The sequence below is a fragment of the Myotis davidii genome, unplaced genomic scaffold (assembly GCF_000327345.1).
Source record: "Myotis davidii unplaced genomic scaffold, ASM32734v1 scaffold6, whole genome shotgun sequence".
Classification (NCBI taxonomy): Eukaryota; Metazoa; Chordata; class Mammalia; order Chiroptera; family Vespertilionidae; genus Myotis; species Myotis davidii.
The window spans coordinates 15,287,144-15,314,383 of NW_006383011.1; the positions used below are offsets into that span (position 1 = coordinate 15,287,144).

The 27,240-nt window shown below is 40.5% G+C and overlaps 1 protein-coding gene across 1 annotated transcript in view; it reads left to right on the forward strand.

Moving 5' to 3' along the window:
- Window positions 1–27,240, forward strand: part of LOC102756559 (chromosome unknown open reading frame, human C2orf61) — a 36,175-nt gene that overhangs the window by 5,729 nt on the left and 3,206 nt on the right. The window contains exons 4-6 of the mRNA XM_006778624.2: window positions 8,369–8,433; window positions 8,644–8,698; window positions 25,823–25,927. Of these exons, the coding sequence (XP_006778687.1) occupies window positions 8,369–8,433; window positions 8,644–8,698; window positions 25,823–25,927 (225 nt within the window). The remainder of the gene's footprint in view (window positions 1–8,368; window positions 8,434–8,643; window positions 8,699–25,822; window positions 25,928–27,240) is intronic.

Here is a 27,240-nt window from a genome sequence, read left to right on the forward strand (position 1 = left end):
TTTGGATGGGTGGAACCCAAGAGCTGTGTCTCCAGGGAGGGGCACAGCACTGTCAAGGCCTCTTCCAAGGACTGAGTTGTGACTTGGACTTTGTTACTTGGGACTTTGGGCCTTAATATCTCCCATTTATAAGGAAGCTAGTAATAGTATTAGTCTTCACAACCCTATCAGAGTGTTGCTGAGCAGAAATGCATTGTAACTGGAAGTTGAATTAAATACAGTGGTTGTAGCGATTATTAGGATGAACGAGGGATGAGTGCATGTTTCCCTGGGATGAGTGCATGTTGTACGCAACCTGTAAACCCATCTTATTGTTTTGCAAATTATAGCTTTGGAACAGGACAGAACGATAAAAGTTCACTGGGTAAGTCTTATCCTATTCACTTCAGTGGATGAATACAAACACTAAATTTTACTTAGTCTTTTATGGCTTGGTATCAGGTCACCATGCTTCATGTGAAATAATTCTGACTACATCCAGGGCAAAACCATTCTTTCTTATTCTCCACCACCATTTACTTCCGTTCTGCTTCATCTTGTCTTGCTTTTAGGGGTTTCTGAGGGTAGGCCAAGGCTCATTGTTGAAGAGAAAACACAGAAGGTTGGTATTAGGCAAAATTTAAGGCTTTAAAAGACCAAAAGAATTTGGCTTACCCACAGGGGTGGACAAAACCTTCTGAAAACATATTTTTCCTGTTTCTTTTCTTTCTCCTATCTTTCCCCACCTCCCATAAAGGATTGAGCTCCAGAAACTGGGAGAATTACATGTTTTCCTAATTTTCTGTTTCAAAGGTCTATGACAGTGTGTTCACAGAAGGAGAGCTACCCAGATGTAACATTGTTTACTCGCCAGTCAAACTCATAATTCTGGTTTTTTAATGGCAGAATTCAGTAAAATAATAATTCGAATAATTTGAGGTAGATATAGAATATATTACTATTACTTATGAAGATAGAACAATATTCTATCAAGCTTCAGAATTTTTAATAGAATATTCACTTTATACCTCATTAAGGCTGTTTATTATTTTTAAGAAAGTTTTTACTATTTTTGTTCGAAAGCATGTAACTCAACTAGAGAACCTGTATCAAAGAATCCTATCATATACTAGAGGCCCGGTGCACGAAATTCATGCACTGTGGGGGAGGGGGGCTTTCAGCCTGGCCTATGCCCTCTCGCAGTCTGGGAGCCCCGAGATTAATCACCCTGCAGAGGGAGGCCCCGCCCACCTACCGCAGAACCGCTGGCCAGGTAGCCAGGGCCTGCCTCTGAGGGGCGATCATGGGGCAATGGCAGGCCCCCCCCTACCAATCACATCACACCCTCCTTGGTGGGCCTGGTGCCAGTGGGTGTCATAGTGTGGTCGTCCAGACGGTTGTTCTGCTGTTTGGCCATTAAGCCAATTTGCATATTATGCTTTTATTATTATAGATATATTTGAATGTGTGTGTGTATAAGGGGGTCGGGGGTAGTAAAGGATAAAGGGGGCCAAATATATGGGGACAGAAGATTATTTGTCTATGGGTGTATATACAATATACAGATTATATATCATAGAAATCTACACTTGAAACCTATATAATCCATTTAATCAATGTCACTCCAATAAATTTAATTGATAAAAAAGAGTATTTGAGATGGCCCTAAATTTTTTAAAATAAATTTTTCTTATCAGAGAATTAATACATTTTTATTGTAGAATTATACATACAAAAGTGGGACCATCTCTCTCCATATACACAGCTTGTGACCTGCTTCTCCCCAGTGTTGCTGTCATCCACTAACCCCAGGGTTACTCTCACTTATTTCTGGATGATTTTAACTCCCTTCTCTCCCTGCCACCCTTGCCACTACTGTCATCATTTCAGTACACATGCAGATGACCTTCCAACAATCTCCCTTCTCAGTTTCTTGAACTCTCCTCTACCTCAGCTACTCACTCCTTGGATTTTTTCAAGACCAATAATTTCAACCCTGCATAATCTCAACTGCATGCACCCCACTCTGACCACTCCTAATGTTCAGCCTCACTCACTCTACTGTCCCAGCCAATTTTTCTGTTCCCCACAATCTATAATCCATTGATCCTACTTGCAAAGCTTAAATCCCATAGTCATCAGAGTTACTCTCAGCATACGCCCTCAATTACCTTGCTCCTGATGGCGTATCTCTTGTTTGTCAAAGCCACAAACCTGGGTAATCTAACTCTCTGGGGACTTTGTACCTGCATCCATGTTTCGGAATGACTGGCCTCATTTTATAGTCTTCACCTCACGTGGGCACTGGATAGACTTCCCTAGTCTGTTTACCTCCCCCTCTCCTGGGTGGCTTTATTTCACATCTCTCCTTTCCAAATCCCTGACACCTCCACCTCAATCCTCCTTCTTATTTTTTCTTCTCAGCCTTTTTTTCAGGTCAGCCTCTTCTCCCTGACCTCTTGTGGGAGTGCCCAGGCCTCCAGACCTCTTCCTCCTCTACACTTGTCCCTCTACACTCACTCCCTTGGTGATCTCATTTTAGTCTTTGAACACCATCTCTTTATGATCTCCAAATTATATCTCCTGCCCAGACTTCTCTCTTGAATTCCAGACTTGTATATCCAACTGCTTTTTTTTTTTTTTAACTTCTCCACTTATATGTCTAATTCAGGGTTTCTCAACTTTGGTGCGATTGACGTTTTGGAAGGAATAATTCTTTGTTGTGGGGAACTGTTCTATGCTTTGTAGCATGTTTAGCAGCATTCCTGGATAATTGATGCCATTAGCTAATTAGATGCCAATAGCAGTCCCCCTCTCAGTTGTAACAACCAAAACTGCCTCCAGACATTGCCAAATATCCCCCAGGGAGGCACCCCCCTCCTGATTGGGAACCACTGGGTTTAAGTCATTGCAATAGTGGGTGTGACCTCTGAGTGGTCGTTCTCAGAGTCAGCAGTTCTGTTGGTCACTGGCTTTATTCCAGACCTCTTTTACTCCTCCCTCTCCCTCTCTTTCTGCCCGACGGGCCTCTTGGAAGCTTCCTGACTTGGCCACTCCCATCTCAGGGTCTTTGCGCCCGGATCTTGCCAGCTCATTGACCTTTGTTAGCTGTGTTTATAGCTGTGATAAAGATATCTCTGAAATCATGTTAATCTGAAAGTGCTCCCCGGTACCACCAAAGGGATTTTCAACAGGATGGTTTTTCATTGAGCAAGGTATTAACTGGGCTGGCAAGTGCTACTGTAAGGAACTCAAGACTTAAATGTTGAGATAATAAAGAGCAAAACATAGGTAAGATGGAGCAATTCATTGTACCAACACCATTTAAATTAAAAAAGTGACCCTAAAAATGGGCTCATTTAGCAGATATTTTTGAAACTGATTTTCAAAGAACAAGTGTCACATGCAAATATGTCAAGAAAGTGGCAAATAAAAATGGACTTTGAAAGATGGTTACAGAAAATTATCTCAGGGATTGGGACCCACTGTAATTCTTAGTTCATTTGGAGCTGATAAAGACTCTAAGGGACTGGTAAGTTTACAAATAATATCAGTGTTATCTGCTTTATTTCCAGTTTTGTTTGCCTTGCCTCCTTAACTCTTTCCTGCTTAAGTCTTTTCCGCTGAGATCAAGCTCACCATCTCAGCTCCAAGGATGTACATAGCAGTGTTTGAATAGAATATCTCCGAGGATAAACCAAATAGTCTGAAGTGACTCTACAAGGTTGCACAGTATATGATTTTGTCTATATGGAAGACTGAATAAAATCAGATATTGGATAACCTAAAAAAATGAAAAGAACAATATAATTGGTATCATTAAGCAGGCTTCTTTTTGAGAAGGTCCTATATTGTTTATCTCTCATTCCATAAAAAAGTCTGAGCAGTGAGTCAGTGATACTTCCATACGACACAAAAGACTTTACTTCTCAGAGAAAAGATACACTTGGATTTCTGCCAATAGTACCTACAAAGTATTGCACCTGCCAGCCCTTCGGCTGCATTCACCTTATGATCATTCCGACAGGGCTTGAACACATTGAAAAAAATCTGTTTCCTTCTGTCCCACCTATTTATGGGTTTGGTTCTCAAAATGTTGTCATACCAAGAGCCTAATAAGTAGGGTTGGATTTTTTCACTTATTCTGACCTTGATGGTGTTGGTACAACAGAACTGATGAAGTATCCACACTAATATCATCCTGTCATATTGTAAGGCTACAAGCTATTGCAAGATTTCTGAGTGCCTAATCTACACGGACTGAAACATTAACTAGAATCAGGTATTTTTATGAGCACATTTTCTAGACTCTTTGTGCCTCATTACAAATGAAGAAGTGACATGCATCTGTAGGAATTAGGAAAATACATATGTATATTAAAAATCTCCAAGGACAGTGGAGCCACTCAGAATAGTTTGCAATAATGTGCAGAGAAACAATCTTTTACCTAAGGCAGCTGACTATTCACAACTTTATGGAAAAAAAGCCCTCTCTCAGTAATATTAAATAGCAAAGAATGGCCAAGCCAAGTAAAGTAAGACAAATACAGAAGTTACAGGGAACCAATATTCCTTTCTAATCTAGTACTGCCTGAGTTTTTCCATAAGTACTTTTTTTATAGAAACTCTATGTGATTGCTGAGTATACATAGATAAACAGCTGTTTAAGGGTGTTTTTCTTCTTCTTCACTTTTCAATTCTCTTTCTTCTTCTGAGTATGTGTGTATATGTACATAAGAGAGTAAGCGAGCATGCGAGAGCAAGCATATAAAGGATACATGCATTATTTAAAGTAAATAGAAAGCAAACGCCCATATAACCATCATCAAAGTCAAAAAATAGGATGTTGCAGCCGCCAAAGCCCCCTGCTTAAAATACATTTTCCTGTTTCCACATTAGAATAATAAATAATACCCTTGTTTCCTGGGTGTTTATTTAATGTCAGGTGAACAATGAACAAGGCACAGGTGCATCAGGACAATGTGTGCATTTTATCATAAAATTTGTATTTACTGCTATTGTCAGTGTACCAACAACATCTGCCTATACACTCAAAATGGGCACTAATATGTGAATGAAAGCAACAAGATGAGCTGTATTATCTGAGCTTCCATGGGGCATAGAATGCCAGCATATGGATGCCTTATTCTGAAGGCCTGGGGTGGGGGTGAGGGGTGGAGGGGATGGGCAGCGGGGGCAAGCTGGAAGAGGTCAGTGGGGACATATGTAATACTTTCAACAATAAAGATTTAAAGATAAAATTTAAAAAGGCAGCATTGCATTTTAAAATCTGATTTTAAAATAATAGAGGGTAGGGAGTAGATGGCTCACTTTGGAAAGGATTCTTCCTAGGATTTTATAATATAATTGCTTCCTACCAGCTCCTTCCATAGGAGTTCTGGAGGTTGGGTCAGTCTTTCAGGCTTCTCATTCGGCTTCCTCCTCTCCTTCCCTTCCTTTACATATCCCAAGCTCTGTGCTTACCAGGTCCTTCTACTCCCTTACTCATGCACCTCTGAGCTAAAATCCATAACCCAGGGATGATGGAGCTACCAGGTAGTTTTGCAGAAGTTTGACAATGGGCAGAGAGACAGTCTCTTCTGCAATGTTTCTCCTTAGAATACCTTCCTGGCTCCCCTCTAGGAAGTTCCTCTTCCTTAAAACCCTCAAATCTCTCTGTCTTTACCACCTTCAGATCACCCAGTTGGGTTTATTTATCTCCCCCCAGTTTTACAGATGTATAATTGACAAAATTATATGTATTTGAAGGTTACAACATGATGATTTGATTGTGAATATATTGTGAAATGGTTGCCACAATCAAGTTGATTACCATATCCATCACCTAACATTGTTATCTTTATGTGTATGGATGAGAACATATAAGCTCTATTCTCTTAGCAAGTTTCAAGTATACGAATACAGTATTATTAACTATTGTTACCATGCTGTGCCTTGTATCCCCAGAACTTATTTAGCTTATAACTGAAATTTTGTACCAACCCCCCATCTCAACCCCAGCCCCGGGCAACCACCATTCTGCCCCCTCCCCCCCACCCGCACCAACTCCCCCTCACCCCCAGCAGGCAACCACCATTCTATTCCTTCAGGAGTACAGGCTTCCTAGTCACGAGTACAGGCTTTCTAGTACAGGCTTTCTGGATTCCACATATAAGTGATACAAAACAGTATTTGTCTTTCTCTGTCTGGCTTATTTCACTTAGCATTATGCATGTTATTGCAAAAGGCAGGATTTCCTTCCTTTTTTATGCTGAATTATCGAAATATATTTTTCAGTTATTTATATATCACATTTTCTTTTCCATTCATGCATCAAGGGACACTTAGGTTGTTTACATAGCTTAGCCATTGTGAATAATGCTGCACTGAGCGTGGGAGTTCAGATGTCTCTTCCAGATACTGATTTTGTTTCCTTTGGATATATACTCCGAAGTGGAATTGCAAGATCGTATGGTAGTTCTAGTTTTAATATTTCAAGGAACCTTTTTTTCATAATGTCTGTACCATTTTACATTTCCACCAACAGTGCACAAGGGTTCCCTTTTCTCTACACCCTCACCAATACTAGTTATCGCTTGTCTTTTTTATAATAGCCATCCTAACAGTTGTGAGGTGACATCACATTGTGGTTTTGATTTGCATTCCTTGATGATTAGTGGTGTTTCAGCATCTTCTCATGTAACTGTTGCGTATTTGTATGTTTTCTTTGAAAAAAATATCTATTCAGGTCTTTTGCCCAATTTAATCGGATTATTTTTTGGTTATTGGGTTGTTTGAGTTCCTTATATATTTTAGACATTAAAACCTTATCAGATGCATGGTTTGTAAATACTTTCTCCCATTGGTTATGTTGCCTTTTTACTTTGTTGATTGTTTATGCAGAAGCTTGGCTATGCAGAAGCTTTTCAGTTTGATGTCTTCCTACTGCTTTATTTTTGCTTTTGATGCATTAGCATTATTTTCCTCTTTTTAGTGTCATATTAAAAAAAATTATTGCTAAGACTAATGTCAAAGAGTTTTCCCTATGTTTTCTTCTAGGAGTTTAGTGGCTTCAAGTTTTACACTTAAGTATTCAGTCCTTCTTGAGTCAATTTTTATGAGTGATATAAGATAGGGGTTTAATTTTATTCTTTTACATGAGGATATCCTGTTTTCCCAATACAATTTATTGAAGAGACTATTCTTTCCCACATGGTGAATTCTCGGTGCCCTTGCCAATATAAGTTGATTGTGTATGCATGGATGTTTCTTTGGGGGTGGGGGGAGCTTTCAATCTGTTGCATTGGTCTATGTATTTGTTTTTATGCTAATACCATACTGTTTTTATGATTATAGTTTTGTAATATAGTTTGAAATCAGGAAATGCGATGCCTTCAGCTTTTTTCTTTTCTTTCTCAAGATTGCTTTGACTTTAAGCTCTTTTGTGGTTCCATATAAATTTTTAGGATTGTTTTTCTGTATCTGTGAAACATGCTATTGGAATTTTTTAAAATATATTTTTATTGATTTCAGAGAGGAAGAGAGAGGGAGAGAGAGATAAAAACATCAATGATGAGAATCATTGATTGGCTGCCTCTTGCACCCCCCACACTGGGGATCGAGCCCACAACCTAGGCATGTGCCCTGACTGGGAATCGAACGGTGACTTCCTGGTTCATGAGTTGATGCTCAAGCACTGAGCCACACTGATTGGGTGCTATTGGAATTTTTATAGGGATGCTATTGAGTTTATACATTGCTTTGAGTAGTAGTAATTCTTCTCATCCATAAGCATGGGTATATCTTTCCATTTATTTGTATCTATTTCTTTTTTTAAATATGTTTTTATTGATTTTTTTAGAAAGAGGAAGGGAGAGAAACATTGATGAGAGAGGAACATCATCAATTGACTGCCTCCTGGCCGCACCCTCACTGGGGATCGAGCTGCAACCTGGGCATTTGCCCTAACCAGGAATTGAACCAACAATATTTTGTTCCTGAGTTGATACTCAACCACTGGGCCACACTGGCTGGGCTTCAATTTCTTTCTTATAGTTTTCAGTGTACAAATCTTTCATTGCCTTAGTTAAATTTATCTCTTAGTGTTTTATTGTGTTTGATTCTATTGCAAATGAGATTGTTTTCTTAATTTCTTGTTCAGATACCTGCAACTTGACTAAATTTATTGATTCGTTCTAAGAGTTTTTGAAATGTGAACATCTGTGGAATGTTTTGAAGCTCCACCTTTGAAAATATGCCATTTCCACTGTTAAAATAAAGAATAAATTACATAATGTTGTATGCTCATAAAATAAATGACAGATAATAAGACGAAGTGAGTTTAAGACCTATATTAATCTATTATTGGTGTCCTGTCCATTCTGTATAGTCAGTTAAGCTTTCACCAGGACAATACAATGTACTTCCTGCGCCAGTTCCCAAGTATCCTTCCAGGTAATTATACACTTATTAAGTTACCTTTAATCATTTACTAATGCCTTTCTATATATAGACTTAACAATCAATACTAATGGCTTTTAAACCTCATTTATGCCCATTATGATTAGCATTCTTAAATATTTAATGAGAGATAGGGAATAAATTAACAAAGATCCTCACATTAAAAAATAAATTTAGGAAATCATATCTATTTTTTTAATATAGGAGCTTCGTATTTCGTTCTACAGTTCAAAGATTTCCATCAGCCTACTTCATTCCTGTAAGTACATTGTAGACATTTAACTCATGGTGCATTTGATGTTTAAAATATGCAATGATTCCTTTTGATATATCAAGATTAACATTTTGCTCATTGGAGTAGATAAGCAATGAATGATTATATCATTGATTTTAAATATACATAAAGTATATCCGAAGCAATGCTAGGGATTTCAAATGTAAGTTAGCTATTTGTGTCAATTTACTTTTTTAGATCTTCACTCACATCACCTCAGTGAGGTCATCCCCAGTCTCCTGGTCAGAATTTCCTGTCTCCTTCCTCTATTTACTTTTCTCCATAGCACTCATCACTGGCTGGTACACTGACTACATTAAAGTTTGACCTATCCTGTTTTTATCTGTCTCCCTTTCTAGAATGTAAGTTTCATGAAGGTGGGGATAGTTGTTTGTTTTTGTCCTGTATACTTAGTACCTAGAAAAATGACTGACACCTAGTATTTGTTGAGTTAACTAAGTAATAAAGCTCATTCTATTAGCAACAAAAAGAAAAAGTATCTCTAGGTTCTTTTCTTTAAAAAATGTGAAAATGTTTTCTTGTTCTAAAAATTTCCAAATACATATACATGAATTATGATAAAAATGAACTCTTTTAGATAAGTAACCAGTAGAATGCCAAAAAATAAATAATTATAAAAACTTTAGAAAGATAAGAAAATATGAAATTGTTTTGAAACAATGTGATGGACTATAGTTATTTATTTGTAACTAGAAACTTGGGGGTAGGGGGAAGAGACATACAGAAAACATCTGAAAAAGTAATTAAGATAACTGAACCGAGCTCAGAAACAGACACTAGGATATAGAAGACATATATTTGAGAAAGATGATAGGAGAAATCCATAGGGAAAGGAAGAGACATTTTGTGTTAAATGACTTGGAAAAAACATGTTAGAGTCTTTCTACCACATATTAAAATAAATTCCATATTGATTAAATAATTAAATAATTTTGAAACCATAAAACCAGGAGAAAATATATTAGCATATATCTAATTTTAGAATAAAGCAGATTTTCTGACATAATAGCATGGATGAAGTACAAAGGAAAAGAAATATGTCAGATTATAGAACGTTTTAATATATTTTAGAAAACAAACTGTAAACAAGTTAATAGGTAAATGCCAATTAGAAGTTATGTTCAACATGCATGGCAGATAAAGAGTTACTGGTGACCTTATCTAAAATTCTCTTAATCTCTGGGAAAAACACTAGTAGATTGTAAAACAGATAAAGCCACAAATAGATAATTCATAAAGCAAGAAACTCAGATATCCAACAAAGGTAACAAAGTTTTGATGTCACTAACACTGAAGTATGAGAAACTAAAAGGCTGATTGAAAACTTGCTTTATGTGGGTGGTGTAATGGACTAAATAATGGCTCTCAAAGATGTCCAAATCCCCAGAATCTGTGAATATTACCTTATAGGGCAGAAACTTTGCAGATATATTATGTTAAGGATCTTGAGATGGAGAAATTATCCTGATTATCTCGTGGGCCCTAAATGCAATCACAAGTATCCTTATAAAAGGTAGGCAGAGGGAGATTTGAGGAAAGAGAAGAAAGCAATGTGACCATGGAGGCAGAGATTGGCGTGATGTGGCTACAAGCCAAGGAAGGCAGCCACCACCAGAAACTAGAAGAGGCAGAGAATGGATTCTCCCCTGGAGTCTCCAGAGGTAACAAGGCCCTGCCACACCTTGCCTTTGGCCCAGGGAAACTGATTTTGGATATCTGGCCTCCAGAACTTTGAGAGAATAAAATTCTGTTGTTTTAAGCCACCAGATAGATGGTAATTTGTTGCAGCAACCACCAAAAACTAATAAGGTGGGGATTGTTTCCAGGTGGATTTCACAGTAGATGGATGTGATGAGGACCTGGCTTTTAATTTTGGTAGACCAAATTGCTTATATCTGTAGGCCTTTTCTCTTGGACCCATCAGTTGCTTCAAGGTGTAAGCCAATTGCCAGTTCTCACCATTTGTAAGGTTTCGTTCACTCAATTCCTGTCTTCAGTAAAGGCCCCTGTCCTCACAGTGCCTGGGGCTCTGAGTCCAGATCTCTGGCACAGTCTCCCCATAAATGAAACCTCCTGTTTCCTACAGGGATGTGGGATGGGTAGCTACCTGACTGCTGAGGATGAGGTAGAGGGACTTGGGAGAAGACGGTCAACAAATCCTGTTTTCAGCTCCACTCTCATCTCCATCTCACAGGTGCCTGATGCCTAAAATTCCTGAGCTTCTCTTAGGTTTTGTGGAGCAAATCAGCCTGCTCCACGTCAGGTTCTATTCCTCCTAACTGCTTCACACCTTCGAAAATATGTTATCTCTGTTGGCCATTGTCTCTTCTCTTGGCTCTCTCTGTGTGTACATGTGTGTACAGGTGTGTATGTGTGTGGGGAAGGAGATAGTTATAAATGCATTGTGCAGTCGGCTTTGGCAGCAAGCAGTTGAGACACCAGTTTTTCCCCCACTGGGTGGTATTGTATTTCCTTTGAATTACACATTTTAAATAGATGCCATGAGTTAATAAGGATGTGTTTATACTCTTAGTAAAGAGAAATGCAATTAAAACAATTTATTAACAAGTTAGGTTAGGCATCCTGCAAGATAAGCGGCCTGGTTTGGGAAATGGCACAAGGCAATTGATTCTGACAAATTTTGCCTTTGTACTCATTGCTTTTATGGAGGAGAAGATTTGGGGGGATTATGGAGATCACCATTTTCATTGATATCACCTCATCCATTCCATTTTATGTATACAAATGATTCACTGATTTGGAACATCCTGTCCTTCAACAAGGTGAAAAGATTACTAAAATATTCTAAGGTAAAGAAGTAGCCCAGGGCTGTGATTCATGTCTGTCCTACACATGCATTCCCAGAGCAGACTCATGGGTTTGGTTTAGAGCCACAAATCTATAACTCAGAGAGCAAACTCCTTCGATCCCAGCAGTGGGAGACGTGCTTGTTCTTGAGATAAATGCACTAATCTTTAGGCCAGAATAAGCCTTTATCTGAAAAACTCATTTGATTGACTTTCTCATTCAGTTTAATGGTTTTAAAAATTAAAATCATCGTCACAGAACTGTTAAGGGCTCTTAGAACCGAAAGAAACTTTATAAATCTACTATTGCTGCTGAGGTCGGCTTGAACAATAATGCATCGAGTGTTTTCTGGTGCCTGGCACAGTGCTCTGTGACAGACATATCCTGTTTCATTTAATTCTCACAGCAACTTGGTGGGGTGGTATTTATTATCTCTATTTGATAAATTGGGAAATGGAAGTTAACTGTCTGAGCTCACACAGTTATTAGGAGGTATAGAGTGAGGCAGGATAGTACGAAGCTATGAAAACTCCTTGGCAAGTGGGATGGGGAAAATGAGACAGCTTAACAAACTGGCCGAGCATTTACAGCCAGATACCTCCCTAGGGATAACATCTAGGCCTCAGTTGTATTTCAACTCTAGGCCCAGAAAAATAGCAGAACCAGGTGGGCGACTCTAGGACCAGCTGCAATGACCAATGACCCCCAGCTCTGGTGCAGACCAATCAGTAGAGCCCATGAGCCTGAAAGAGCACACCTGGAAAACTGATGAATATTCTGCTGAAAGCCTCCCTTGAGACCTTCCCTAAGATTCCCACTTGCAAGGGAGAGATAAAAACCCTAAAGACAAAAAACCCAGTGCTCACTTTCCCTCCTGGGAGCACACCCATGCCTTTGCTCTGGCCCATCTTCTTCCCCCACAAACACGCGTCTCCTAAACTCTCAGGGACCCCTCAAGACTTGTAACTAGGGAAGCAGCAGCAGCTAGCCCTGTACTAATGCCCTGACCCTATCTCCAGGGCTCTTTTCTCTGACTTCCCAGTGAGCGAAAGCAGCCCAACCTAGGCTCTCCTGTTGCTGCTTCTATGCTAAGGCCTTCCTTGTTTCACTGTCCCCAACTTTAATAAATGTACCCTCAAAGTCACTTGGACTTGTCTTATGAAATCTTTCCTGCACAAAGTCAAGGACCCACACACTACCTGCCGGCCCTTGGCAAACCAGCTCAGGGCCAGATCCCCTGTCCTGTAACAGGGCCACTGTACAGCAGGCAGAGAGAAAACAATCCACACTAAGAAAGAAACTGGGAGAACTCCAGAAAGAATGTTCCTACAGGAAAAAGCACTCAAGAACAATTAAGAAAATATATATAGCAAAATATGCAAGTGAAAAAACAAGTGACCAATTAACTCCAGGTAAAACAAAAGACTGTCCAAACAAGAAATCATGTTATGTACGTTGCCTCTGCAAGGAATAAGTTATTTAGGAAACATTGATTTAAAATGTACTTTTTGATTGGATGAGCAGGAGAAAGAGCAAGAGATATTTATTCATTTATTCTAAGAAGTCACCAATAGATAATGGCTAAAATGTCAACTAAGAAATAACAAAATGCACATACTATTTAGTGATAAGAAAATAATTGTCAGAAGAATAGCCAAGACTTAAAAATAGTTGTCTTAGGCTATTTAGAGCCTGTTCAAAGACATGTGCCTAAGACATGTGTATGAAAGATGTTTCTAAGAGTGCTAGTTTTGTAAATGAATCAGTCTAGTTTATTCTAATGAATACTGTGCTGCATGTATACTCTTAAACATATGAAACAGCTCTGGCCAGTGTGGCTCAGTTGGTTGGTCCAACTGAGCTCCAACCAACTGAGCTACATTGGTCAGGACTTGACATTTTGATTTTGAAAAAAATTTGTGACGGCCCAGCCAGTGTGGCACAGTGGTTGAATGTCGACCTATGAACCAGGAGGTCACAGTTCGATTCCCAGTCGGGGCACATGCTTGGTTTGTGAGCTCTATCCCCAGTGTGGGGTGTGCAGGAAGCAGCCAATCAGTGATTCTCTCTCATCATTGATATTTCTATCTCTCTCTCTCTCTCTTATATATTAAAAAAATATATATATATAAGAGAAAAAGCAAAAAATGTGTGACTAATTCTTCCGAGGTGTGTTTTGTGTATAGTTGCCTGGTAAGGTCGTGGTGTCATTTGAGCCCCATTGACTTGGGACAGGTTGTCTCATTGTTGCTATACCTGAAACCTACAATCACCAGAAATCTGACCTGTGGATCTGGTGCAACATAGTACGGCCTAGAGACATTTACCGAGTCACTTTAAACCGTTCTGAGAACGAGCAGGTTATAAAAGATGGATACATACAGGTGCATATCTCATCCTCCTTTCTTTCTATCATCCATGAAAACTAGCTCATTGAAATTTAATCATTTATGCATAAAATCTCCAGGAGCAGTCTATTAAAAAAGGACTAGATGACCATGTAAAGGCATAGCAGATTACTACACGATTTGTCAGTCATAAAAAGTACATTAACTTTTAATCTGAAAATCCTCTAGGATCCTAGGTGCCTCTCAGGAGCCATTTTCACTTGTTAAAAAAACACAGCCTTCTTGTTTGTCAGGCTTTCAGTTGTTGAATTACATTTTGTCCCTGAAGTGTAGGTGGCTCTCAGCAGAAGCAGTTGGTGAGGGATTTGTCTGGTTGGAAAACAGTTTTTAATCTTCAAATTACCAATGTAAGGTGGTGTACTTATTGGCTACTTCAGTTATTGATCAGCATAATTGCTTTGCCCATAAGAAAGATTAAGTATTTGGGGACAGATGCCAGAGCACATGTTCTACCATAAGTAAAAAGGCCTTTTAGCACCTACAGAAAAAAATTGTATCGGGAACTTCTACAGCCACCATCCCCTCTTAGCACCTTTATAATGACCAAGCCCCACAAATGCCAAGACCCAGAGGTCCAGTCCTCATAGCAGGACTTTTTTATTTTTAGTTTTTAAAGAGAGAAAGCAAACTGTAACAAATCTTAGTCATCCTTATGCAATCAGATTGAACAAAATAAAGCTTGTCATTTGTGGATTTTCTTCCTCTTGCCCTCCCTTTAATTAATTTAACTGCTTTTAGAAATGACCCCCAAAATCTCCTGATCTACCAACAAATTACATAAATGTTCCCTACTGAATGTCTTTGAAAATGTCAGTAAGAAGGATATCAGATATTCTGCATAATTTCTTTGAACATATAGGGGCCACAAGTGATGTTATTTATTTATTTGTCTATGTATGTATGTATGTATAATACTCACTCGAGAATATGTTTGATTGACTTTTAGAGAGAGAGAGGGAGAGAGAAGAGAGAAACATTGATTCATTGATTGGTTGCACCAACCAGGGATTGGACCTGCAACCTAGGTCTGTGCCCTGACCAGGAATCAAACCCACAATCTTTTTGGTGTATGGGATGACATTCTATCCATCTGAGCCACTCAAATGGGGCTGGTGATGTGATTTAGAAGAGTAAGGAAGATTTTATTTTTATTTTTCTAAATCTTTTTTTTTCTCTCCAATATCTACTTGGCAGTGAACTATAGAGACTTAGTGCTTATCTAATTGCTGGTGGGAGTTACACTAACACAATCCCTTGAAAAACAGTTTCACAGTATGTATTGAGCTATAAAAACTATATCTTTTAGCCCACCAATTCCATTTGGAGAAAATCCTCCTAATGTAATAATATTATATGCAGAACTATTCATCTATACAAAGATATCATCAAGGGATTATTTATAATAGTAAGATAGCAACAGCCACAATTTAATATCAAATAGAAGAGAAATAATTTAAAAATATATATTTTATTGATTTTTTTAGAGAGAGGAAGGGAGAGGGATAAAGAGCAAGAAACATTGATGAGAGAGAAACATCGATCAGCTACCTCCTGCACACCCCCCACTGGGGATGTGCCCTCAACCAAGGTACATGCCCTTGACTGGAATCAAACCTGGGACCTTTCAGTCCATAGGCTGATGCTCTATCCACTGAGCCAAACCGGTTAGGGCTAGAAGGGAAATAATTAAAAAAGGATTTTGTGTATAAACTTAAAGGAATATTTTACAATCAGTGAAACAATTGTTAAAATCATGAAATAGCAGCAAAAATGATTGTGATCTAAAATATAATGAAAAATTCAGGATACAGATTGGTGTGTATATTATGATTAAAATAATATAAGAAAAAATATGAGTATAACAAACAGGAAATGCACCAAAATGCTATTAGTGGCTGAGCTGAGGTGCTGTGATTAAGGGTAGTTGTTTACTTTGTTTCTCTCTTTCCATTTCTTTTATAATTTTTCAAAACCCAATTTTTAAAAAATCAGGAAGTAGACAATGTTTGAGGAAAAGAGCCATCAAAATGGTCAACATAAAAATATTTTGTTACTAAAATAAAAATAGTGCCACTTACTACTACTTAATGGGGAATCAGTCGGTCATATGATTCTGGGCTTCCAGTGATTTGCTGAGCAGATTCTTTGGTTATTATTTCTCACAGTTGTACGTAAAGTGAAAAATGAGATGTGCACATCTTTCCTGATGGTAGGAATAAAATCTTACAATGTCAAATGAAAATGGGTTTCTTTTACTTGATTTCAGAAATATTTTATGATGTTTTTGTACTTCTTAAAATCTGACAAGCCTATAAAGATTAAGGCATTATGTGATTTATCTGTTTTAGTCATGTTTAATAGTAGAGGTTTGAAAAGGGATATGGTATCTGTGGCATACTCTTTGCATTAAAACTAGCATTCTTTCAGCTGTTTTTGCATTGAAGGAATTAGTTTAATTAAAAACTAAGCTGATAAAGGGAAACAAAAGCGAAAATAAACAAATGAGACTTCATTAAACTAAAAAACTTCTGCACAGCGAAGGAAGCCATCAAACAGACAAAAAGACGACCTACTGAATGGGACAAGATATTCACAAATGATACATCCGATCAAAGAGTTGATATCCAAAATATATAGGGAACTCATTCAACTCAATAACAAAAAAAAATAAACTACCCGATAAAAAAAAATGGGCAGGGGATATGAAGAGATATTTCTCCAAACAGGACATATAGATAGCCTTATGAAAAGATGCTCAGCCTCATCAATCATCAGGGAAATGCAAATCAAACCACAGAGAGATACCACCTCACTGCAGCTAAGATGGCTATTATAAAGTCAACAGATAACATGTCAAGGATGTGGAGTAAAGGGAACCCTTGTGCACTGTTGGTGGGTCTGCAAATTGATGGAGCCACTATGGAAATAGTAGGACGATTCCTAAAAAAAACAAAAATAGATCTAACATGTGACCCAACAATTCCACTTCTGGGTATTTATCAGAAGAAAAGAAAAAAACTAATTCAAAAAGAAATATGCACCCTATATTCATTGCAGCATTATTTATAAAAGTCAAGATACGGAAAACCCCAACAACAAACAAGACAAAAAACCCCCCTCATAAACAGATATCAGAGGGATGATTGGTAGAGCGGGGTTAGAGGATGGGTGAAAAAGGTGAAGGGGACTATAGTCAATAATATTGTGATAAGTTTACACGGTGACAGATGACTACTAGACTTAGTATGGTGATCACATTATAGGGTATAAAAATGTTGAATCACTATACTATAGACCTGAAACTAATATAACTAATCTAATATTGTGTACTAACTATACTTAAAAAATGAACTACAAAAAGAAACTAAGCTGATAATTTAAAATTTCATGAAGAGCAGAAAAATAATTAATAAACTTGGTCAGATGGCATAATGCCAAACACAAATTGAATGGAATCTGAAAGTTAAGATAATGAAGACAGGTCTCAGTCTCAGTGTCCTCAAAGATGAGTTGAGTTGTAGGTAACATGTTTGGAAAAATACAAGCTTTCAAATACAGCTACAGATGTACTAGGGTTTTTAAGAAAAAGATACCCTGGCAATTTTTCTTTTTCAAAAAGTTGTGCAAATTTTCCAATGCTATTAACACCAGCAGTCATAGATCCCTGCCTGGCTGTGAGTGTGAGGAATTTCCTGCACTTCTTTTTGATTTATTTTATTTTATTTTTAAAAAAATGATTTCAGAGAGGAAGGGAGAGGGAGAGAGAGATAGAAACATGATGTGTGAGAATCATGGATTGGCAGCCTCCTGCATGCCCCACACTGGGGATCAAGCCCACAGCCTGGGGATGTGCTCTGACTAAGAATCAAACTGTGACCTCCTGGGTCATATAGGTTGACACTCAACCACTGAGCCACACCAGCTGGGTGCTACACTCCTTTCTTATAACAATATCTTGACTGGAAATAGAAAAAAGAATATATTAGGATTTTAGTCAGTGGCAAGTGACAGAAACCCAACCCAATTAGCTTAAGCAAAGAATCTATATATATAAAAGGCTAATATGCTAAGTGTCTGACCATCTGACTGGTCACTACGACACACACTGACCACCAGAGGACAGGAGCTCAGCGCAGGAGCTGCCGTGACATGCAGAGAAATGGCACTGTGGACCTGGCACCCACAAAGTAACATTCGGCCTCCCCCAAGTGGGACACAGGCCCTGCCGCTACCCTGGAGTGACACCCCACCAAATTGCAGCCAACGCTGCTGAAACCCCATGGCGCAAAATGCAGCCCCCAGCCCAGCCCAGCCCTGAAAACAGTTGCTGTGGGTGCTGGGTGATGACATCATGTAGCAATGCCAGGTTTCCTCTCCCTAGTGACTAGCCTCCTTGCAGTTTCTTCAGCCCAGAAACACGACTTGCTTTTCGGTGCAAACATTTTACATTTTAACCAAATATCTGTGAAGCATTTTCCCATGCCTCATCTCATTTGATCCTCACAAAAGTCCTGGAGTAGGTAGATAGGAGACTTGGTGGAATCCTATTTTCTTTTCATTAGACAGAAAAACAGAGATTTAGAAAGCTTAGAAACTTGACCTGACTGAAAAGAAGAAATGGGGACCTTGAAAATGACTTTAGTTTTTCTCACTGTGCAGAATATAGTCAAACACAGTTAAATATTTTGCCCTTTGTTCTCCCTGTGTGATCTACAATAATAATCTGCTTCGTGTTGATATTTACTGCTGTGTTGCTGACAATTACCTGAAAGAGAAGTTGGGGTGCTTCACTGGGCTGGAAAAAGTTTAGCTAAATCAGAAAGCAGGTCTAATTAAGCAAGTTTATCTATATATATAAAGCTCTTGCTGGTGCCAATTGCACGTGTGTGTTTCGATCTGTCATTGTTGATTGTGATTTTGGTTGACACTTCTATTATAGAGAAAGGTCAAATAGCGATATTAAAATATTTCTTCTAATTAATTTCCTCTCAATGTGCACAAATTCATGCACCAGGCCTCTAGTGCAAACATAAAGGTGGGGTGGAATTTATTGATGCATGTAGCCTTGGGCATGTTGGCCACTGATTTACCTTTCTCCATCCTCTGGACATGGTCTCTTCATGAGCTGGGCAAGACCACCTCCAGCAGCCCCAGCTGCTATGAAAAGGCAGGTTCTTCTGATTGGCTAGTTGGTGGTCCTGTGCCTGACCCTGGACCACTTGCTGTGACCAGGAGTAGGGGGGGTGCCAGCTGGACTGGAAGTTCCCAGGCAGAAATACCACCTCAGATTTCTAATTATGGTGGGACCCCTTCTGCTCCCAGGGTCATGTAGAAAAGGAAGGATGGGCCAGTGGCAATTCTAAATTACCTGGTGGTCCCTGGCACATGCATTTCTATAGAAGCTACATTTCTAGGGTGGGCAGGTTTGTGATGACTCAGTGTTGCCCCACCCACACAGCCCATACCTGGAAACCGAGACTGCCACGGTCTCAGCAGAAATAAACAGAACGGAGCTAGACTTCAGAGGTACGCCAATTCTTAATTTCACAAATGTGAATAATTTTGGCCCCTGACAGATTTGCTTGTACCCCACCCACCAACATGCATGTTTCCCTTCTTTTTCCTCTGAAGATGTAGACCAATATTTACCGAGTTCTGGAATTTCCTTAGTCAGATACACCGTGCCACCTGCCTCCTGAATTCCCCGAAGCTGCCAGCTTCTCTCTGTGCCACCTCCACACAGGATTCTACCCTCCTTGCAGGGCATCTGTTTTCTTCTTTGCACAATATGGTCCTCCTCTCGCACCCTTCTCACCAAATTTGGGGCGGGGGTGGGGGGGCGTCATTTTTATTATCCCATGTAGTAATTTCAGTTTATGTTGCATATCACTCATGTTTTTTATATGTATACATTTGGGACTATACATTTTATTTCTGACCCTTTCTCTCCAAGTATGATTCACTGAAAGGTGTTTGTGCTAGGACCATTAGGGACAGACAGTGTGCTCATTCCAGGTTCCCTTTAGCCGTGATTAAAAACAAAAAGCTTAGAACTACATACTGACACCTCCCAGCAGGGAGGAGGGGGGCCAGGAGCTGGCTCTGGCTCCTGCAGCTGAGGTGCTTAGTCATTTGTTTCTAACCCCGCCGAACCTCACGTTCTCATCTGTAAAATGGAGGTAATAGCATCTCCCTACACTGTTGTGAGGGCCAAACGAGAATGGGTATGTGAGCTAGAGGTGGCAGCAGGGATGGGGCAACTCCCTGGCAGTGCCCAAGGTCCGGATGGAGAGTGGGAGTGGGGATCAAGCAGGGCCCAGCCATGGAGAGTCGCTGAGTCCGCACACGTGCCTGCAAATGAGGAGGCTGCGGAACACCCAGGACTTATGGAGACTGGAAATACAAGGGTGACAATTACCATTGTACATCTGCAATTAAATTGTAAAATCATCCTTCGTGTTAATACACATGTAAAAAACAACAAAGTGATTAACTGTAGAGAGAAGGCTGAATTTTACATTCCTAACTGTATTTTTGACAGGAGCCTACGCACTTTATTTTATTTTATTGTTTGTGATGCAGTGAATTTGACTACAGAGTTAAATTGAACAACAGCCTCCTCTCTAGGCTCCCTGCCCGCTTTGGCCTTCCCTAACCTTTCCTATTACTGCTTCCTCAAACCTCCCATCAGCCTTTTTACCCTACAAGCTCCCCCCCCCCTCCTCTTCCTCATTCTTTAAGTTTCTGCTCAAATGTACTTCTTTAAGGGGCTTCTTAGGCCCCTCAAATCAGATCAGTTTACTCTCTTACCTGCTCTCCCATAGCACTGTGTGTTCCTTTGTGTGATATTCCACACATTTGTCAGTATATCTTTTAGTAAGGTATATATTCCCTATTAGAATGTAAGCTCCATGAGAGTATATCTTTTCAATGAAGCCAGTAACAAGGACCCCACATGGCTGTTTTAAAAAAGGTAGGAACATTATTTTCTCTCGTACAAACTGCCTGCAGTAGGTGGTTTCAGCTTGGGATGGCATTCCACAGCATCAGATTCGGGTGTGCTGCTCTGCTAAGCATGGCTTCCATTCCCATGGTCCCAGAGAGCCAAGGATATGGGACAAGCTGGCAGGCAGGAGAGTGGGGAAGATGGACAAGCAGCCCTCTCCTTAAAGATGCTCCTTAAAATTTGCATATACTTCTTCTATCTCCATCCTATTGGCCAGGAATTAGCCATGTGGCCACACCTAGGTGCAAGGGAGGTTGGGAAATTTAGTTTTTATTCTGGGTAGACATGTGCCCAGTTAAAAATTATTCTAATGCCAAGGAATAGGAGAAAGGATATTGGGAGACAATTATATACTGCTGTATTCCCAACTCCCAGCACACTGTGTAGCACATTCTACATATATTAGTTGAATGAAGAAATGGGCTGGACACTTGTGTATATTACTGCTGTAACTAAGTCCTACAAACTGAGCGACTTAAACAACAGAAATAGATTTTTTTTCACTGTTCTAGAATCTAGAAGTCCAAGATCAAGGTGCCAGCCATGTGGTTCCTTCTGTCCCACTCCTCTCATAGCTCCCAGTGGTTTGCTGGCAATCTTCCGAGAGATCTCTGCCTTCATCTTCACAGCGTGTTTTCCCTGTGTATGTGTCTCCGAGTCCAAAATTCCCCTTTATATAAAGAACACCATTCATTATTGGCCTAGAGCCTGTCCTAATGACCTCATCTTCACTAATCACATCTGGAATGACCCTATTTCCAAATAAGGTCACATTCTGAGCTACTGGGAATTCAAAAGTCATAGGTCTTGTGAACTTGGTGGGGAGGATGGGGGAGGGGGGAAATACTAGTATTCAACAGAACAAAGAGCCACAGGATTTATGAATTTTGGAAGGACATAATTCAACAGATACAAACTTGTAATTCATCTACTCTCACACAGTCTTTCAGAGGCACCTGGTACCTTGTCCTTCCTGAGCAGTGTTGTGTGGATGAACCAGTTCCATTCTCTCAGCCCTGAAGGAGTGTGCCTGGTGGGGGGATGGCAGGGCTTACCAAAGGCCTATAATGGTAATAGCGTCATTGGCCTTAAGCGGTTGTAACCAAACGAGTCAAGCTTCTTCATGGTATGATGGGAACCCAGGAGCACTGCAGAAAGACTCCTTTTTGGTGAGTGGAAAGCTCCTGACCTTGTAATACCCCCTGGCCTCCGAGATGACACGTGGCTAGCACAGGCCGGTTCCACCAGGGCCTGGCGTAGAATCCTGGAGCCAGGCAGCTCGCTCCGTCCTCACTCAGCACCTTGCCAGCTCCTCACACCTTATTTCTTCTTTTGGGGTGTTTTTATTTGGTTTTGCCTGTGTCCCTCACTGGACTATGAACTCTGAGCTTGAAGATAGTATTTTATTCATCTGTGTAATCCCTACAGCTCCTCAAGTAGAAACTCAATTAAATAGGACTTTTTAAAGGGAAGAGAAAGATATTATCATCTTGTCAGGAGGGTTGAGATATAATCATGCCCCAAAGCAGAAGAACAGCTACTATAAAAGGGCTCCTGTAGTTTCTTTTGGCAGCAGACTCGAGGAAGGTGACGGTTCTGTTCTCCCTTGGCACCAAATGTCAGTGGTCTCTGAAAGGTTTCGTTTTGGGAAACCCAGAGTTGCCAAAGCATGGCCGTGACAATAGCAAGGTTTAAGAAGTGACCTATTCGATTTATGCAAGAGGTGCCGCCCTTCACCCATGCATCCACCTTATGCGGACCAAAGCTCTGGGTCACACTCAGCGATCCCCAGTAAATGAGGGAGCAGAGTCCCCAACCTCAAGGAAGAGTAGGGCACAATTCGAAGTCCTTGTTTTAAACCCCTTCCATTGAACGAGGTCCACTCTTTGACGTGCATTCAGAGCCCTCCTGGCCAGTGTCCCCTTCCCTGACTCATGACTGCTGTCCACTCACGTGTCCTCCCGGGGGCAGAAGCCAGAACTCTGCTGGAAACGTTTCCCAACCATCGCAGGACTCTGACCTGATTATTACTTTTCATTTAGAACAGTATTCCTGTGGCTTCTGGAATATGAGCTTGGGCCCGTGTCCACTTCCCTAATGTTCCCACTTAGAAGATTTCATCTGACACATGTGGGGCAAATAGCATCCAGTCATTTCTTTTTGCCCTGAGTCTTGGTCTTTTTTAATTCAGGTGGCCAAGCCCATGCAGGGAGGCTGCTGGATGGTGCAGGCAGACACCAGTGCTTCGCAAGCTAGGCACCTGGACTCCCAAGGAGTTCATGACTTGGCAGCTTAGAAATGAAAGCACATTAAGGGGGGTGGGCATATAGGTGGTGGCATTTCTTGGCCATCCTGCAGAAGCTGGGCTGTCGTAGGCATGCAGCCAGTGGTAGCACATTCAGCAGCAGCTTTTGCCCAGCTACCACTCTGGGCTTGAGAGTACTGTGCTTATTAGGGCCAAACGAAGGGGACGTTGCACAGACTGTCCCTGTCCAGATCCCCTCGGCTTTCTATGCCTTTGTTTGTGGGGCGGCTCAGACTTCTCCAGTGGGAGTGCAGAGGTCACTCCGCACAGAGAACATCTCCATCCCACATATGCATGTGTTTGAAAACATTACTGTTTTTATCTCTCTGCCATGAGTTGTAAAATTATGAGGTGCATCCATCCCTTGATTATCAGACTTGTGCTTGGCTGTTAATAACAGACTCCATTCATGGTGCAGTAATTGAGTTTGGAGCCCTAATTACACTGCTGTGCCCCCCGCAGGAGTGAACGGGGAAGCCCCGCTCCTGAATCCTGCCCTCGGAGGGCCTGCTTGTCCTGCCAAATCCCTTGGCTAATTTGTGGCCCAGCCTTACCTGTGATAAGGGATACAGTCTTCTGTTCTGATCATTTTATCTTTTTTCCCTACCTCCTTTTCTCTTTTATTCCTTTTCATATTCATTTACCAGGTGTACTGGTTAATAATGCGGATTTTTTTTCAATAGATGGAGTTACACAAATGTTGATATATATGTGATTTGATATGTATGCTACTTTGTTGTATTGACAACAAGCTTCAAAACTTCATGTCAAATTTTCTGAAGGTGTTAACATCATAGATATACTTACGCTTAAAAATGTAGAATTTCATGCCAAAAAAAAGAGCATTTGCGGGAAGTTTTAATTCATTACTTTATTTTGAAAAAAAGTGCTGCTGAAAGTTATCATATACTTTGGAAGCTTATGGTGAACATGCTCCATCTCAAGAGACTTGTGAACGCTGGTTTAAATGCTTTAAAAGTGATGATTTCGATGTGAAAGACAAAAAACATCCAGGTCAACCAGAAAAGTTTAAAGACCAACAATTACAAGCATTATTGGATGAAGATGTGTGTCAAACTCAAAAACAACTTGCAGAAAGATTAAACGTTGCTCATCAAACAATTTCTGATGGTGTACAAGCAATGGGAAAGATTTTAAAGGAATGCCCTCCAATTTGAACCATGCTTTGATTGTAAAACCACCAGAACGGGCCAGAAGACACAGCAAAGTAATTTTGTTTCATGATGACGCACCATCACACACTTCAAAACCAGTTAAAGACACATTAAAAGATCTTGCCTGGGAAGTATTAACCCACCTGCTGTATTCACCAGACCTTGCTCCTTCAGATTATCACTTGTTCCAATCGATGGCACACTCACTTTCTGAGCAGCACTTCAAAATGTTTGAAGAAATGGAAAACTGGGTCTCTGAAGGTCTGCCTCAAAACAAGAAAAGTTCTATTGGGACGGTATCCACAAATTACCTGAAAGATGGGGGAAATGTGTAGTTAGCGATGGACATTACTTTGAATAAAGCACTTTTGATGTTTCTCTTGAAATTATCGTGTTTTCTTTGATTACAAAATCCACATTTTTAACTGGTACTGGATTTCTGCAGCAGTCTTGTAACCAGTCTCTCTCTTCTTTCTCTCCAGTTGGATAGGTATATATATATTTTAAGTTATTTCATAGGTTGTGAAATTGTGTTCCAGAAAAGGCAATCACATTTACCAGAATTATGTATGAGTGTCCATGCTGGTGTCCTTCCATTCTCTCTCTCTCCCTCCCTCCCTCTCTCTCTCTCTCTCTCTCTCTCTCTCTCTTTCTCTCTCTTCCTCTCTCCCCTTCTTTTTTCACCTCATTTTTTAAATGGTTACTTTATAGAAGAAAGGAAACAGGGTGAGGGGATGGAGAGCTAGCCCCTTCTTTCTTTTTACCTTTGTTAATTTTCTAGACCCCCTCCCCAAAGAATCTTTTTGTTTTAATGAAAACTTATTTGGTTATTAATAAAGTTAAACCCTCCCACTCATCTCCTCATTGAACAATTGTATTTCCTCTTTGTGAATTTGCCTTTTGCTAATTTTTCTCTTGGGTTGTTTGTCTTTAAAATTGTGTCCATCCACTTATGTCAATCTCATGGCATTGCACTTATGTCATTAAGTTGTTGTGAATACTTGTTTGTACTTTCATATTACAGTTATATGAAAGAATAAGCGTGTTTTATACAGCTAACAGCTCAGAGTGTAAGCCACTATTAACAGAGGGACAAGTATGGAGTGGGGCATGCCAGTGTGGGGAGGGGCTCAGGAGACTTTTACAGTCACTTAACCTTTCGTCTTCACAGTCATCCCACAGGCAGGTAAAGTAGATAAAGCAGGTATTTTTCCCATTTCACAATGACGTGTGCCAGGGCACACATGAATAAGATCTTCCAAGCCCCAATCCAGTTTTTCTACCATGTCACACTGATTCATCTGTTTATTTATAGAAGGCAAATAAAGCATTAACATATATCAAATATTAGTAATTATGAAACACTTTTTAAAAATTTTTATATAGCATGAAGGCCCAGGACCAGGTCATTATGACTTGAAAATACCTTCAGCAAGTTCCGTTACTTCTTGTTTTCGATCTAAAGTACCTCGATTCCTGCCTGCTTGTTCGGTAAGTACTCTAAACGATAGATTGTGGTTGTAAGTTTTATGGCCATGTGCTGGAGGCGGGGAGGTTGTGAAGGTGGGATGGGGGTATTATATAACAATTCGTGTGTGTGTGTGTGTGTGTGCGCGTGTGTGTGTGTGTGTGTGTGTGTGTGTGTGTAATTGCTTGTCAAGGCAGCAGAGTCTAGAGCTCAAATTCCTGGCAAGCCCTGTGCCAGGTTCAGGCCCAGGTGGCTCCTGAAGACTGCAGCTGCATTGTGGGTCCAGCTGAGAGGAGCCAGCACAGTGATTAGCCATCCATGCTATGACCTGGGTGCTCTGTGGGGAAATGCCTTTAATGAATTGAGCAGGCAGTGGACAAGTGGCTGCCCCCTCCATCCAGAACTGTCTTTCTTTGTGTGTGTGGCTTCTAAGAGCAAAAAAGAAGAGCAGAAACATTACTATTGAACCCAAGGAGATCATGAGGACATGAGCAATCATCCTGCCCTTAAGGACTCAGGAGACAGGGAAGAGGCGCAAGTCCACTTAGACATATAAAGCAGATAGATTCTGGGAGTGTGTGAGAGCCTCAAAGACCCAGGGAAGACCAAGGAAGATCTCAAAAGCATACCATGGAGTTTATGAACAGTGGTTGTTGTTTTTTAATGCTAAAAGACAGTTTTGATTTTCATGGCTTTGGTGTTTCCAGCCTGCACACCAGTCTGAAAGTCTCTCAAACTCGCTGGTATATAACCAGATTTGAGGTAGTTGGGAGACAGGAATTTAAATCCCGCCTGTAAGGAAAGGGACCCACCCTGGGGGAAGGAGGGCAGGGGAAGCTGGGCAGTGGCTGGGAGAGGGTGGCCCAGGTGCTTGCCTTCAGGATCTGGTTCCAGAGTTGCAAGCTGTGCTGTGGGGTAATGCGGTCTTTACCTGGAGGTATGAATACTGGGGAGTCCCTGCCAATAAAATTAAAAACAGACGGACAACAGGATGTCGGTGGATTCCTTACTCAGATCCTCGTACCCCAACGGCATCGCCATGATCCGGACGCAGAATTTTGTTGGCGCTCACAGGGCTGAGCATCCCCAGGAAGTTGGAGCCATGCTGACCAAACCCCCAGGAAATCCTGGAGAAGCCAGAAGGGGGTTCCTGGTGTTGGGGCTGCTACTCAGTGGAGTGTCTCCCATTATAGGAAGCTCTTCATGGAAGCCAAGGACAACCAGGAGCTTGCTGGTGACAGTGAAATCAGGGCTGGGGGGTGGAGCCAGATGTTCTCAAGGTTTCAGAACCGTAATCGGCAGCCTCCTGAGGGGAGGTCTTGGTGGGTGGGGGGTG